General features: G+C 33.9%; 1 protein-coding gene and 1 long non-coding RNA gene across 2 annotated transcripts; both read left to right on the top strand.

The window, feature by feature from the left end:
* The first annotated feature begins 7,735 nt into the window (after positions 1-7,735).
* Positions 7,736-8,146, top strand: LOC126846655 (uncharacterized). Its single transcript, XR_007686913.1, has 3 exons — positions 7,736-7,802; positions 7,887-8,006; positions 8,106-8,146. It is a non-coding gene; the product is annotated as an uncharacterized LOC126846655 (long non-coding RNA).
* Positions 8,147-9,703: 1,557 nt separating this feature from the next.
* Positions 9,704-15,206, top strand: LOC126846654 (ionotropic receptor 93a). Its single transcript, XM_050586360.1, has 8 exons — positions 9,704-9,919; positions 10,006-10,124; positions 10,374-10,556; positions 12,460-12,618; positions 12,682-12,856; positions 12,931-13,224; positions 13,284-13,461; positions 14,695-15,206. The coding sequence occupies exons 1-8, from the start codon at positions 9,823-9,825 to the stop codon at positions 15,158-15,160; spliced, it is 1,671 nt and encodes a 556-aa protein (XP_050442317.1). The 5' UTR covers positions 9,704-9,822; the 3' UTR covers positions 15,161-15,206.
* Positions 15,207-15,595: the final 389 nt, after the last annotated feature.

Raw genomic sequence — 15,595 nt, 5'->3', positions numbered from 1 at the left:
GTAAGTTGTAAAGCTTCTGCCTGCAGCGATTGTCGGAATAGTTACTCGTTCCGGCGGTGACTGTATACTTAAAAGATGTTGACTTTCAACACGGCTTACTTTGGTGGAAATATTACACCAAGGACAAATTGTATCATTGGCACGGATATGTTAAACTAAAATTTGCGTGGGCACAAAATCTGTGACGGAAATTTAACCGAGTGACTATTAGTTATAATGTTAATCAGTAATAATATCAATTATTTACACGTCCGAATTTCAGTGTTCGCCTTATACCCGAGATCATGTTGGACAAAAGTCAAGGTTCCAATTACATTTTCAACGTTCCTCTGGCCGTGTACACGGGCCAATACCATTTGCTAGACCCGAACGGCCCCAAGATTTTCGGATATAACACCGCTCAAGTCACGTGCATCGCGGTCGCCGTCTTTATACTATCGATCGCGACGGTCACCACTCCGCTGGGGATCTACAATTGGATCAACGACACCAATCAGCTGTGCATAGAAATAGCGATAATGACCAACATAACGTTTGGCAGCTACAAGATCATCTTCGTCATCTGCAACGCCAGCGGCATATGGAAATTCTTGGACGTCGCCCGGTTGGACTACACGGGACTCGACGCGGCGGCAGACGAGTCGCTCCGGAAGTGTCGGACGAAATCCACGAACATCACCTACTTGTACGCCGGCGTGTGTTTGTTTTCGGTGCCGTTGTGGACGGTGGCACAGTCGACTTTCTTCGAGGACAGCGTGTTGAGGATCAAGGGCAGAGACAACGCCTACCGCGAGTACAGGCTAAACGTGGTCAACCTGTACATGCCGGTATCCGCAGAGATCGTCAACAACGAGTACTACGTTTTTTTCCAAGTGCTCGAAAACTTTTTGTGTGTGGCGTTTTTGTACTTTATGTTCGTGTTCGACACCATACTCGTTTCCACGTGCATGGCTTTGTGCAGTCACCTGGAGGCGATCGGACGCGCATTTTCATCGATTGGTCATGAGACGCCGGACGACGGTAAGTTCCCACTCGCATCAGTATAACATATTTACATTGGCACCATGGCTAGGCAGTATCTACATTTAAATAACTGTAAAGTCTGCTTTAGAAATTTACTGTTTGGCTCGTGGAGCTTAACGGGTGATCGTTTCTTCTTTAATGATTTTAACTCACAGGAAAGCAACGAATAAGTAACTGTTTTTATGAATGAGCAAACGAGAAAATAGATTTATCACATCTCTGCCATGATCCTTAAGCGTTCACTGAAGTTAATTCCCCTTTAAAACCACATTTTTGCAGTTGCTAGTATTTCCCCATTCTCCTAAGGTGCATGATTCACATCCGTAGGTCAGGCTACGCTGCGTAGAGGTACATTTTTTTTTTTTTTTTTGTATTTTCGTCGTGTTGATTGAACGATTTTGGTTAACTAGTAAATTTGGTTTCTTAATTAATGCTAGTTTAACCAGCGTTATTATTTTTTTGATGTCTTTAATACTTTACTTTTCGAGGCGATCGGACGCGAATTTTCATCCACCCACCGTGGCTAATAAGTATCTATACCCAATGAACTCCAATGCCTGCCTTATACAACCTAATGATCTAAATGTAACATTACAATTATTTTATATATACACTCAAATAAAGTTTCAAAATTGGAAATATTATAAATGTTTAATTAGGTTTGTTGATAGGTACACATAGACCATAGTCATGTCTAGTACCTCAGTAAAACGATCGAATTGGTAGGTAGTTTTAATTGATCAAAATATACATATTATGATTATAAAAATATACCAATATTGTATAATATACTAGTAGACTATTCCAAAATGTTTGTAATATTATTATCTATTTACAGAAATAAACAAAAACGACCAACTAAATTCAATGCCGATTAGTAATTATGAAGTTTTGAAAAATACTATTATAATTTATCATAAAGTATTCAAGTGAGTAATTTTTTACACACTCGTTAATTCAATCATTAAATTTTGAGTTATAATCGAGAATATATTACTCTTAGAATTATTGTGATATTTTTAAAACCTCTTTCGGTGAAATTTTATAATAATGAAATTTAACAAATAAACAAATTAGTCACGCGAATTTATGAATAACCGTTGCTTAAAATTGTCTTTACTTGCAGGAGAATGCACGAATTTTATAACATATTCGGTCAGATTATTTTGATACATATTGCTGTGGCTTCGTGTACGGTAGTGTGTCTGTTATTAGTAATATCAATGGTACAGATATTAATTACAATATGTACAATATTATTTCAAACATTATAATTTGAATTATAATTTGGATTTTCATAAAAATTATTACAGAACTTTTACAAGGGAGGAATGTTAGATCTTGTTCATTCGTTGAAAATGTTTACGGGTGTTGCTATTTATGTGTTCCAATTATTTACCACGTGTTACCTGTATGGAAATCTAAAAAGTCAGGTAATTACGACGGAAATAACTGTTGCACACAACGTTGTACGACAAAAAATATATTATAAAAATATTATGGTGTATGTTTGTGGTTTAAATCGTTCAGAACGATTCGACCAATTTTTCAATATATAGCTGCAACTGGACAGTGATGGACTTGGAATGTCAAAAACTGATTCTTTTATCAATGAAAATGAACAACGCGTATCAGTTGGAAATGAAAATCACCAACACGAAGATCGTCAACTTGCATCTGTTCGTTTCTGTATGTCTTTATCTTTTTAATTTTACTTCACAGGTATTTTTTCATTACAGAGAATTAGAAAAATATTTTAGGTTCAGTATTTTATCTATTGTAAAGCAAAGATTGAAATGGTTGCATAAAGTGTGATGCAAGAAGTTTAGAATGTAATCGACTTATCTTTTTTATTATTTCAACGCATATACTGGAACCTATGTATTTTATCCAGTATTAGTATATTTTTTAATTTAATTAAAAAATCAAAAATGTTATACTTTTCTTGTGTGGTAAAATATGTATTCGCCGTGGTTGAACTGAGAAAATGTTATTGATACATTATAATAAAAAAGACTTAATGTAATTTAAAGCAATTTCGATGATATTTAAAAAATCATTTTTCTTTACAGGTTATGCGAACGTGTTACTCAATTGTGTCGGTGTTCGTAAACTCAACAGTTAAGCATCAGTAGTTATTTATTATTATTAAAATTAAATATTTATATTTTGTTGCTTAAAAAACACCGTTGCGAATGATCGTTAAGGTTATAAATGTATTTTTGCAGTTGACTACTAAATTATAATAATGAATAGTACAATAATTAAGTATATAACACTATATTAATAATACATGAGTAATTCTAATAGGTAATAATAATACAGTTTTAATATGTAATTTGACACCATAATGCAATTATCATGTATTTTTTTATTCAAAATATAAAACTATGTTTGTTTTAACTTTTAAAAAATTGTACGACTAGCTTAATACAATATTTTATATGCAGAACTTACCAAATGTATACATTAGTTAGCCTTTTCTGGTCTCTACCGTGATATATTGCACTAAGTGGTACAATTATTAATGTAAGTCACACTTAATTCTTATTAGACCTAACTTTATCTCTAAATACCTCAATTTCGATCTCTCTATTAATTATTTTTGTACTTTTTACTTTCAACATGCCCATTCTTTCATACGACGTTAGTAAAGGTTATGGGACCACAGAGACTATCTGGTTTTAAGATACAAACAAAATTTAAGGTACTAAGACAACAATATTGTCAGTTAAGGGAGACGGAAAGCGCTATTTATTAAGGGGCAAAGGATAGGCAATATTTGACAATAATTGAGCTAATAACCATTTTTCATACGCCTACTAATTTCAAGGTGAACACGTATTACAATTTTCTAATTATAATACTTTAAAAGTTATTTTTCTCCGAGTTGTGACGAAAGTTTGATAAAAAATTACTTTCGTAGAAGTCATTTTCAGGTGTATCTATTGGACGGATTTCAAGTTTTTTTATTTTTTTGCAAAGCTTACTATTTTTTCTATGGGGGTTAAAACCAGGCCGATTTTTGATTTAGCGATTAAAAAAGTAGTAGAAAAAAACGATAAAAAAGTAAAAATAAAAATGCTTATAAATATTTTTGAAAACAAAAATAAAAAATCGGCCTTTTAGCCATCATTGAGAAGATGTTAATCAATAAAAATAATAATAATAATAGTAATTAACATCAGGGCCATGATATAAAATATTCTACCTAAAAAGTTTTCCTTCGTCATTATCGCATTAATGAAAGTATCGAGAAAAGTAAATATTGTATAATAACATGGTATGATAGTATATTTAAAAACTATCGTACATGACCGCCTACACATAATCATAACTTTTAATCATATGAAGAAGTATCAGTCTTTGTGTACTACTTGCCACGACACACAAAACGCCGAGTTTTAAGTACCAATTTGTTGGTGTATTTTCTTTCTACTTGGTAATATCGCCGACTTCATAAAACGCAGGTAAAAAATGTATTAGTCTTCACAGAAATTAACTCACTTCTATGCACCGTATTCAGTAATAATAATCGTAAAATGTACTTATATTTGCTTCAAAAATTATAAGTCAAATTAGTCATAATTTTTATTCATAATAATTTTCGATGTCTAACGTTTTAGCCAGCAATTTATACAATATTTCCACACTTGGTGTTAGAATCAAAATAAAAGTATACTCACCAGAAATTGAGTTCAAAGCTATAATCTGATTGGGACTCATCAAATATACTTTCAAGTTACAATACAAAGTTGAATAGCTTTGACTTTTTACGAGGTCAACCGATTTTGACCATTAGGTAATACCGAATAAGAGTGGACATTTTCCATATCCTCTCCCCCCCTCCCAAATATCATCCGTAGGATTCTTTACTTTTAATAGTAATACAAATTTAAAATACCTATATTAGTATATTATCAAAAATAAACATTATTTAAAATTAACCAAACTAAAGGTTCCATGTAGAACCTTAATGTAATCAATTTAAATTTAAAGTTCTTACGTAATATGATAACCTTGTACTCATACGTTTCATTAAATATTACCTACTTAATATTTAAATGTGATAAATAATTAAAAAAGTTAATTATTAGATTATAGTTATAAAAAAGTTTAACAAACTTTTCGAAGAACAAAATAATTATCATAATAATTAGATATAAAAGTTTAAAGTGGCATAATTAATGTGTTCTAATTATAAAAAAAAAATGTTAAACACGAAAGAAATATATTAATTAGGCATACAATTGAAAGAGCTATAAATACTTTATAGTTAACACTATTTACATGACTTGAGGTTACTTCCACCTCCCTAACCTACCGCATGACTGATTGCCGTTATCAATAGTTTCTTGCTGTATTTCCGGCTCTCTTCGTCCCGTTTGGTCTCCGGTTTCCTTTGGTCCTCTTTTTAATTGATGTATACACCGGTTTCCACGTTTTGATCAATTTCCAACCATCTTCTCGGTTGAAGTTTGTTGAGCAAACCGGTGATACAAATCGTATCGTTGACACGGATATGTTTTTGTCTCGAGGTTAAACTAAAATTTGCGTGGGCACTTATTTAACCAAGTGACTTGGTTAAGAATTAATCAGTAATAATATTAATTATTTACACGTCCAAATTTCAGTGTTCGCCTATACCAAGATCATGTTGGACAAGAGTCAAGGTTCTAAATACATTTTTAACGTTCCTCTGGCCGTGTACACGGGCCAATACCATTTGCTAGACCCGAACGGCCCCAAGATTTTCGGATATAACACCGCTCAAGTCACGTGCATCGCGGTCGCCGTCTTAGTAATAACGATCACGATGGTCACCACTCCACTAGGGATCTACAATTGGATCAACGACACCAATCAGCTGTGCATGGAACTGGCCATATTGACTAACTTCACCTCTGCCAGCTACAAGATCATCTTCGTCATCTGGAACGCCAACGACATATGGAAATTCTTGGACGTCACCCGGTTGGACTTCGCGGGACTCGACGCGGCGGCAGTCGAGTCGCTCCGGAAGTGTCGGACGAAATCCATGAAGATCACCTACTTGTACACCGGTATAAGTTTGGTTTCGGTGCCGTTGTGGACGGTGGCACAGTCGACTTTATTCGAGGACAGCGTGTTGAGGATCAAGGGCAGAGACAACGCCTACCGCGAGTACAGGCTAAACGTGGTCAACATGTACATGCCGGTATCCGCAGAGATCATCAACAACGAGTACTACGTTTTTTTCAAATTGCTCGAAAACTTTTTGTGTGTGGCGTTTTTGTACTTTATGTTCGTGTTCGACACCATACTCGTTTCCACGTGCATGGCTTTGTGCAGTCAACTGGAGGCGATCGGACGCGCATTTTCATCGATTGGTCATAAGACGCCGGACGACGGTAAGTTCCCACTCGCATCAGTATATGTTATACTATATTTTCCTCGTGTGGTTTGAAAGATTTTGGTTAACTAGTAAATTTGGTTTCCTAAATGCTAGTTTAACCAGCGTTATTCTTTTTTTAATGCCTTTAAAATAGTTTTCTTGTCTTTTGCTGTTTGGCCATCAAATTGCAGTATTTTTTGATTTATCTATGTGCTAATTTCCAATTCTCTTACTTACAGTGTAGCTCACTCTCAAAATTATACTGGATAGTAGGTATGTTCACACGCCAGTTTTACATACTTCCAGTATAAAATTAAACTATATTATTATCAAAATATTCTGATATTATTCCTAAATAATAATTATTATTATTATGCTATTTACAGAAATAAGCAACAACTATAAAATGCAATATTATCTATTTACAGAACTAAACAAAAACGATGAACTAAACATAACGCCCGTTAATAATTATGAAGATTTGATAAACACTATTATAATTCATCAGAGAGTATTTAAGTGAGTTTTTTTTATTATATTGGTAAACTGGTTTTCATTGGCCGACTGCTTAAAAAAGTATTAAGTTAAATCAAAAGTGTACAAAAAACTAGAATGTATTATTAACATTTTTTTACAATAAAATAGTGTTAATGAAATTAATACTGAAAAAATCTGGACAGTAAGAATTTTCTAAACACAATTAATAGTACTTTATATTGAGCTTTTTACCTCAAAATGAGTAGCTGTGTATTTTTTTTTTACCAAAAACCACTCATTATAATTTTAACCGAACTCAAGAGATGGGTAAGGTTAGGTTTGGTAAATATTAGACAATATATTTAAAAATAGATATATATTGTTCAACACTTGCTTGATGTATCGATCGAAGTACATTTTTTATTATTGGTTTTTCATATTATTCAAAAGTAATCGTTCAAAATCTTGAGAAACATAACATTTTTCATATAAAAACTATTTATTAACTAAACATAATTTTAAAATTGTGCCACATATGATTTTTCAAAACTTACTCAAAACGGAGTACCTATTTTTAGTAACGTGTTAGGTTAGGTTAGCTTATGTACGTATCAAAATAGATATTCGTTTTCCTTATTAATATATCATATATGAGTTTATACATTTTAGCATCATGTTAAGTATAGCGAAATATTTCCTTTACAATGTGTCTAAGTAAATGCTAGTGTAGGACCCCTGAAGTAGTTGTATAAATTAACGATGATAAAAACAATTTACTTAATTTATTTTAAATGACCGTCATTTAATAATATTTTGTTTTATTTTCAGGAGAATGCAAGAGTTTCACAATATATTCGGTCAGGTTATTTTGACACATATAGCTGTGGCTTCGTGTACGGTAGTGTTTCTATTGTTAATAATATCAATGGTACCGTTATTATAATTACAATTTGTACATTATTTCAAACATAATAATATGAATTATAATGGGATTTAAAAAAAACGATTACAGAACTTTTACAAGGGAGAAATGACGGATCTCGTACATTCGTTGAAAATGTTTTCTGGTTTTACTATTTATGTGTTCCAATTATTTACCACGTGTTACCTGTATGGAAATCTAAAAATTCAGGTAATTACGACGGAAATAACTGTTGCACACAAAACGTTGTACGACAAAAAATATGATATAATATTATTATGGTGTATGTTTGTGGTTTAAATCGTTCAGAACGATTCGACCAATTTTTCAATATATAGCTGCAACTGGACAGTGATGGACTTGGAATGTCAAAAACTGATTCTTTTATCAATGAAAATGAACAACGCGTATCAGTTGGAAATGAAAATCACCAACACGAAGGTGGTCAACTTGCATCTGTTCGTTTCTGTATGTTTTTATATTTAGAAAATCATTTAGGTTCAATATGGTAATGTTTTGAAGTAGAAATTTAGAACTTTTATTTTTACTATTACCGCACCTATACTAGCACAAATATAATTTAATCCAGTCTTATTTAAAGTTTGTATTCTTAGGTTTAATTTAAAAATCTATAATACTTTTTTATTGTGTTGTTATTGTTCCAACCACCCTTATAAAACATGCTCCTGCCAAGGTCGAGTCACTATTTGTTGCCACATAATAATAAATTATTTCTTATACTTATTAACATAATTAAAAAAACATTTTTTTAACAGGTTATGCGAACATGTTACTCTATTGTGTCAGTGATCGTGAACTCAACAGTTGAACATCAGTAGTTATGTATTATTTTTATAATTAAATGTAGTTTAATGGATAATAACTTTTAGTTGATTTATTTACGTAATAAACTTATATTATCTAATAATAAATGACAAATCCAATACAAGAGATTTGGCGGTTTTTAAAATATGTTTTGCTTCGATGCGATAGCTGAGAAGGTATTGGTTTTTTAATGATGTATTTTTTTATTAAACGAAACAGTTATTCAAAAATCGACTTCCACAATACCTGACTAATAATACCCTAAAGCTTACACAAATTAGCCTTTAAATAAATTTACACGGTGGAAAATGACTAAAAACATTTTTTTCTTAAATATTGTCTATAAAAAACTTCTTAAAAAACCGACCAGCTTTTAACCCATAACAACCATTTATTGGAAATTTAACATGAACGTCCCATGTTAAAATTAAACATCGTCCAAATATTTTGTCAAATGTGTTTAAACAGCAGTGGTTAATTTTAGAAATAATATCTTTCCTCGTAGATTCATATTTTTAAAATATTTATTTAATTGCACGGTTAAATAAATTAATAACGTATTCCAGTTGTCTTATTTCATTTAAATGGTATTTATACTTTTCAACTAGATTGTGTGTGGTGGTCCAACTCCATTATACCGACCACTTAATATGTTGTTTTATAAACAAGGCGTTTTTAGGCTGAGAGTCAACCAAGAAATAATTATGTGTGAGTACTTTTGCATCACGTTAAACGCAACTCATTTCACGGCTTACTTGCTCGTTTACTTCATTTATTTATTTATTTATAACGAAGCCTAAAAACATTAACATGCTTTTAAATGTCTAGCATTAGATCATCAAAATATAAAATAGTTTTCAATTGTTATACTTTTAAGGTAGGTGTACCTACATCGTTCGTGTACTCTTCAAATGTGTATTATTGTGTTTTTACATAAAATTTAACGCACATATACTTGATTAATTTAAAATACCTATTGTCAGCCATGACAGCGCCGCGTTGTTGTTAAATAAACACCTCTTCGGGGTAGTAATCATTTATTCAGACACGGGACAGTTTCGACAGGTCCCCCTCAACGGAAATCATATGTAAAGTACAAACGCGCTCTCTTGTCGCCGACACAAATGTTAAAAACAATAAATATGGTTCAACTTCTTGACAAAGGCCGCGGTTAAACACTTTGCACAAACCGATCCGGGCAATGGCGTTGACCAGTACGCTGTTGCTCTCGTTGTGCGCTAATTGGCCACCGCCAAACACTACTGCGGTGACCACTTTACCGCCCCCTTGGAAATGGAGTAAGTCGTTAAAAAAATGTGTTATATTAAAACAAAACGATTTTTAATCGCTGTTATTAAAAACATGTAACTCGCTTTTTCCGCAGTTTCCGGTAACGCAGCCAAGGCGATCTACAACAAGGGGTATCACTGTGATTTGAAAAATAATGTACAAATCCGAAACGAAATCTTACGGGGCAAACGTCTGAAGATCGCAACCTTTCCGGTAGGTATTGCAATTTTGCAAACTTCAACTATACATTTCCAGATCCGTAGAACTCCCCTCGAATAGGCGTAGACTAGGGTGCGGTTGAACTGTGATTTAGGCAAATACGGTGTAGATCAATATGAATCACCCCCACTTGGGAGCTGAACAATTTTCAGACGGACAACCAATTGAATTAGGATTATAAATTGACTTAACGTTTGTTGCTAATGGTTATGGTGTAAATCTGAATTGCTCTTGAAAACGCAGGACACAGGACCACTGAGCTGGGTGACGACAGAACCGAACGGTACACTCATCGGTCACGGTATAGCTTTCGAAATCGTGGAAACTCTCCGGCAACGATACGGATTCACCTACGACGTTGTGGTGCCCACCAGGAAGACGCTGTTGAAAGAGAACGGAAGCATCGTGTACATGTTAGTGCAAGGGGTAAGACGACAGTAACTTATGTATGTGTCTGTGGACAACAGCTAATATGCCATGTACCTAGTAGCAGTGCACAATCGAATCGCCTCCATTTTTTTTCTTTAGTAACTGTTAGAACCGTATACGAATGGTTTTTTTAAGGATATCTGAATTACCTCCCAGGCCGGGTAAACAGTATAATGTATGAAAATTATTTATTTTATAATTTTACATATTATACACTCGCAAACTGCGTACAAACAAGTTGTAAATTATTTTAGTAAATTAAATAAATTTTCGTTATTTTAGAGTGAAATAAAAAACGCAATTATTTTACCACGGCTTAAAAAAATACAAAGGACTACTTTAGTCTATAAAAACATTAATATCGAAGTACCCGCCCATAACAACTAGGCCGTTAAAACGTGGTTATTTGGTCATCTCGTGTTGTGTTAAAAAAATATTATAACATAAAATATTGAAAATACTATTGGGTATTATAGAAGAAAAATTATTTTACAATTATCTTAAAAATCAGATATTCTCGTGAGGTAATTCGGATGAAAAATATTTATTACCTAACGCGGGAAGCAAGTAGTACTTTTTGACCTATAGTGTTACGATAGGCATTAAGGAAATTCTGATAGTATTACGGAGACAACTAGTTAATCATTTTGGCGAATACCTGGATATGAGGATATAGGATTAAGACCTAAGAAAACGAATGGATATCCTTAATCTAAATAAAATATTGAAGAACGAATCATACAATATAAAATGCAACATAAAAATATATAATGTACGACATCTTATAAGGGTGATGACAAATGACTGATACGCATTGACTCCATACAGGAGAAACATAACTTATTGTATACATTTTTCCCAACAGTCTATACGAGTATTGACTTCACGAGTATAAGACAATATCTATTATAATAGTATCCATTGTTTTGGGTATATTGTAAGGTACTATAAATAACTACGTTTTAAGTATTTCATTATTAGATTATTTTTGATTGATTAATTTTTGTCCTGACGCGTTACACACTAGAAATAATTTATAAAAGCCTTTGGTGTCTATTGTTTAAAAGGTTTGCTTTAAATGAGGACCGTTAATGAAAATTACCTTTTTCAATTTGTCTAAAATAATTTTAATGACCAAAGACTGTTTTTAGTTTCTTTATGATTCACATAAAAGCTAAAAAATATTGCACATTAATTTTCACCAATTAAAGGCAGTTAAAGTATTTGTCAAACAAATATTAGGAAACGTTTTAATTTATGCTAAAAACTATATCAATGTAAATTTACTTTTTTTGTTCGTTAAAATGGAAACTTTCATTTTATTATGTATTACAGTACTTAGAACAATATTTCGTGTAACCAAAAATACAAACGTTTTGTTATGATTTAAATAAAAGAAGAAATAGGTCAACTTTAGTTAAATCAATCGCCTTTTTTTTTTGTTTATTCAAATCAAAGTTGACAGGTTTCTCCATTGACCGATGTCACCGTACAAATAAAATAATATCTAATTTAGTGGAATTTCTATTCTGTACACTTTGTATTTAACTGCGTTATATCCAAAAAAAATGCAATACAATCAATTTACTCAGCATTGAAGAATTTGAACGATTTTATTTATTTTCTAAAAATTGTTAACTATATTAATATTGCCACGGTGTTGTGAGTTTGTCAATTTAAAGAAAGTGGCAAATGTGAATAATTAATAATTGTAAGTAACAAATTGTTGGTCTTTACTCTGGAGTAACGTTCTGTTTAAATACAGTTAATGACAAATACCATAGAAATGTTGTTAAGAATATGCTATGATTTTTGGCTTAAAAATAATAAGTTTTACAATTTTGAATGATATTATCGCGTGAATTGAATCTCATTTTTGTTAACTCTTGGGCGCGTTTAGGACGTGGACATGGTAGCGGCTTTTTTACCGATACTGCCCGGATTAGATCACTTGGTCAAATGGGGAATCGAACTCACCCAGTTTCAATTCGTTGTGCTCATGAAGAGGCCCAAAGAAAGCGCCACCGGGTCCGGTTTACTGGCGCCTTTCGAGTCCGAGGTACGTTTTCGATATGACCCCGACGACTAATTGCATTATGATGTTTTGTTTGTCTTGTCACAGGTTTGGTTGTTAATACTGTTATCGCTAATAGCGGTTGGCCCTATCATCTACGGCATTATGCTGTTGAGACACAAGCTCTGCGGACGCGAGTCTACCGTGTATCCCATACCCACGTGCGTTTGGTTCGTCTACGGCGCGCTAATGAAACAAGGGTCGTCGTTGAATCCGGACACGGGTAAACAAGAGTCTGAAGAAAATGTTCTGATTAAAAACCAATACACCGTGTGTTGCACTGCAATATGTACTCAGATTCGGCCAGGCTGATTTTCGCTACTTGGTGGATCTTCATAATGATACTGACCTCTTTCTACACGGCCAACTTGACCGCTTTTCTCACGCTTTCCAAATTCACGTTGCCCATCCAAAGCGTGGACGACATAGCAAACGGCGGTTACCAGTGGGTGGCCACAGAGGGCAGTGCGATTGAATACGCCGTCAAGGTGGACAGCGACCTGATGCCGCTCAAGCACTCCATGTACGACGGCAACGGTGTGTTTGTCGACAATTTGGATTTGGAAAACATTCTAAACATCATATCGTCCGGTAAGGAATCCTATCTTCTTAGTATATCATCACTAATCGAAATCAAAAACTGGACGCAGGTAAGTTGCTGTTGCACGACAGGAACTGGCTTAATTTTCTAATGTTGAACATCGAACGGTCCATTACGGAGGACAAGAAACGATGCCGTTACGTGTTGACGACCGACTCGTACTTGACTAGGTCCATGTCATTCGTCTACCCCAAAGACAGCATTCTACCGCCACTGTTTAATCCCATGTAAGTGCACATATCGAGCAAGCAACCCTCGCGATCAGACTTTTACTCTTCCCCAACTTAGCGGGGAAAAATCAGTAGCTGTTAGTGCTTTTCTCCTGGCATGCTTGATCCAGACAAATGAAGAACACCACATCCAGAAGAATTATGTAAAAGTAGAAAGGCATAAGCGACTCTTACAAAATCAACGGCTTCATTGATGAAATGTCCTGCTACCCAATGTAAAAATGGGGCATTCTGTGTCAAACCACGCGGTCATCGGCTTGACTTCCTTAAACTTCTTTTGGTCTAATATAAAACCAAAAACTTATTTTTTTGAAATTTTATCACAAATTTTTGCCCTAAAAATATAGATTTCTTATGTTAATTTTCAAAAAAAAATAAATTTCGACCAGTTTTAAATTTCTGAAATATTTATCATAAAATCAGAGACTTAAATCAAAAAACGGGAGTGGGCCAAGATTTATTTCTATTTTTTTTTTCATAAAAAAAATTTTAATTTCAGTTAAAAAAATGTATTACAGTTAAACTTATTATAAAAAAAAAAACATGTCTTGGTAAATTTTGATTTTTTGCATATTTTGGGAGTAAAAAGTGAAACGTTTTCCTTATGAATAACTTTAAAAATAATACAGGGGCATAGTGTGGACGCAGTGTGCCACGCGGCATCTGAGGTTAAGCTGTGTCCGTTACTGCTTGATCCAGGATGGGTGACCTCCCGGGAAAATTGTCATTATTAAAAAAAAAATAGAAATAAATCTCGGCCCACTCCCGTTATTAGACGAAAAGATTTGATTTCAGAAATTTAAAACTGGTCGAAATCCATTTTTTTTTTAAATAACTTTAAAAACCTTTATTTTGGGGTAAAAATTAGTGATAAAAATTTCAAAAAAATAAAAGTCTATTATTTGACCAAAAGAAGTTTAAAAAAAAATTTCAAAAAAATTTGAGGACGTCAGGCCGATGACCTCGTGGTTTGACTCAGAATGTTCCATATATGTCTTTACTCACTTACTAGATTTAATTACTCGACTACTCGATTTGTCAACTCATTTTATTTACTCGATTTGTTTACACGCTTATTTGATTTATTTTTTACTCGTTTGCGCAGTTTATTTAACAAATTCGAAAAAAATCACCACTCTTCTATACGTTTCTACGTTGCTCAAAAACTCTACATCTCACGAATTTGTAGTTAAGTTTTTTGAATTTATTTTGCTGTTTTCGAAATTCCAGAATGCTGTCGTACATGGAGTCCGGCATTATTAAACACCTGCAGACCAAAGACTTGCCGGAAGCGGTGATTTGCCCGCTAAACTTGGGCAGCAAAGAGCGGCAACTGCGCAACTCCGACTTGTTCACCACGTACGCGGTGGTCATTTGCGGGTTCTCGATCGCCGCCGCCATTTTCACCGTGGAGCTGGTGTCCACCAGAACCGGTTGGTACGTGGAAGCGGACTTTTCGCGGCACAGACGGCGCGACGGCGTGCGCGGCGAGATAGCCGGCTACGGTAAACCGATCAAGTGCATGTACCCGTTCAGTCACCGCAAGAACATAGAATCGGCGCACTTCAGCTTCAACGGACGCGAATATATGGCGGCCAAAGAGGGAACCAACAATGGCGGCGGCTTGGGCATCATTCCGGTTCGAGTGCCTTCGTCGCTGCTGTTCGACAAGACGTTTCGATGGTTTCGCAATTAAGAGGGCGTCGCACCGGTGATTTACAGTGGTAAAAACATGTTTAAGCAGGCTGAAAATAACTCGCTTAATTTTGGTTTTAGAGTAAAAGCACCCATTATAAAATTTAAAGAGAACAATATTCCGGAGGGCAAGACGGTGCGTTTTAAAAAAAAAAAATCATTTTTTGAAAAGTTACAGTCATTTAAAAATGTGAAAATAGTCGTTATTTCTAAACTATGTATTGAGCGTTATACTTGGAATAATGCAAAAAACGCACCCTCGTCTTGCCCTCTGGAATGTTGTTCTCTTTTAATTTTAAAATGGGTGCTTTTACTCTAAATACAAAATTAAGCGAATTATTTTCAGTCTGCTTAAACATATAGAGATAAAAAAACATTTTAAAATCGCTTTCAAGGATGCTGTGATAGTCCGAAAAATAAATTAACTACCAAAATA

This window comes from Adelges cooleyi, unplaced genomic scaffold (genome assembly GCF_023614345.1).
Source record: "Adelges cooleyi isolate 19-005CV unplaced genomic scaffold, UGA_ACOO_1.1 ACOO_flye_CR_arks_rails_tigmint_CR_PRNA_9, whole genome shotgun sequence".
NCBI lineage: Eukaryota > Metazoa > Arthropoda > Insecta > Hemiptera > Adelgidae > Adelges > Adelges cooleyi.
The sequence above is the reverse complement of the archived record's forward strand: the minus strand, read 5'-3'. Positions and strand labels throughout refer to the sequence as shown.

Coding starts and splice junctions, on each gene's coding strand:
- LOC126846654 (XM_050586360.1), top strand. CDS start 9,823: ATGGCGTTGACCAGTACGCTGTTGCTCTCGTTGTGCGCTAATTGGCCA. Junction 10,125..10,373: donor TGAAGATCGCAACCTTTCCG/GTAGGTATTGCA, acceptor TTGAAAACGCAG/GACACAGGACCACTGAGCTG. Junction 13,225..13,283: donor TCTAAACATCATATCGTCCG/GTAAGGAATCCT, acceptor AACTGGACGCAG/GTAAGTTGCTGTTGCACGAC.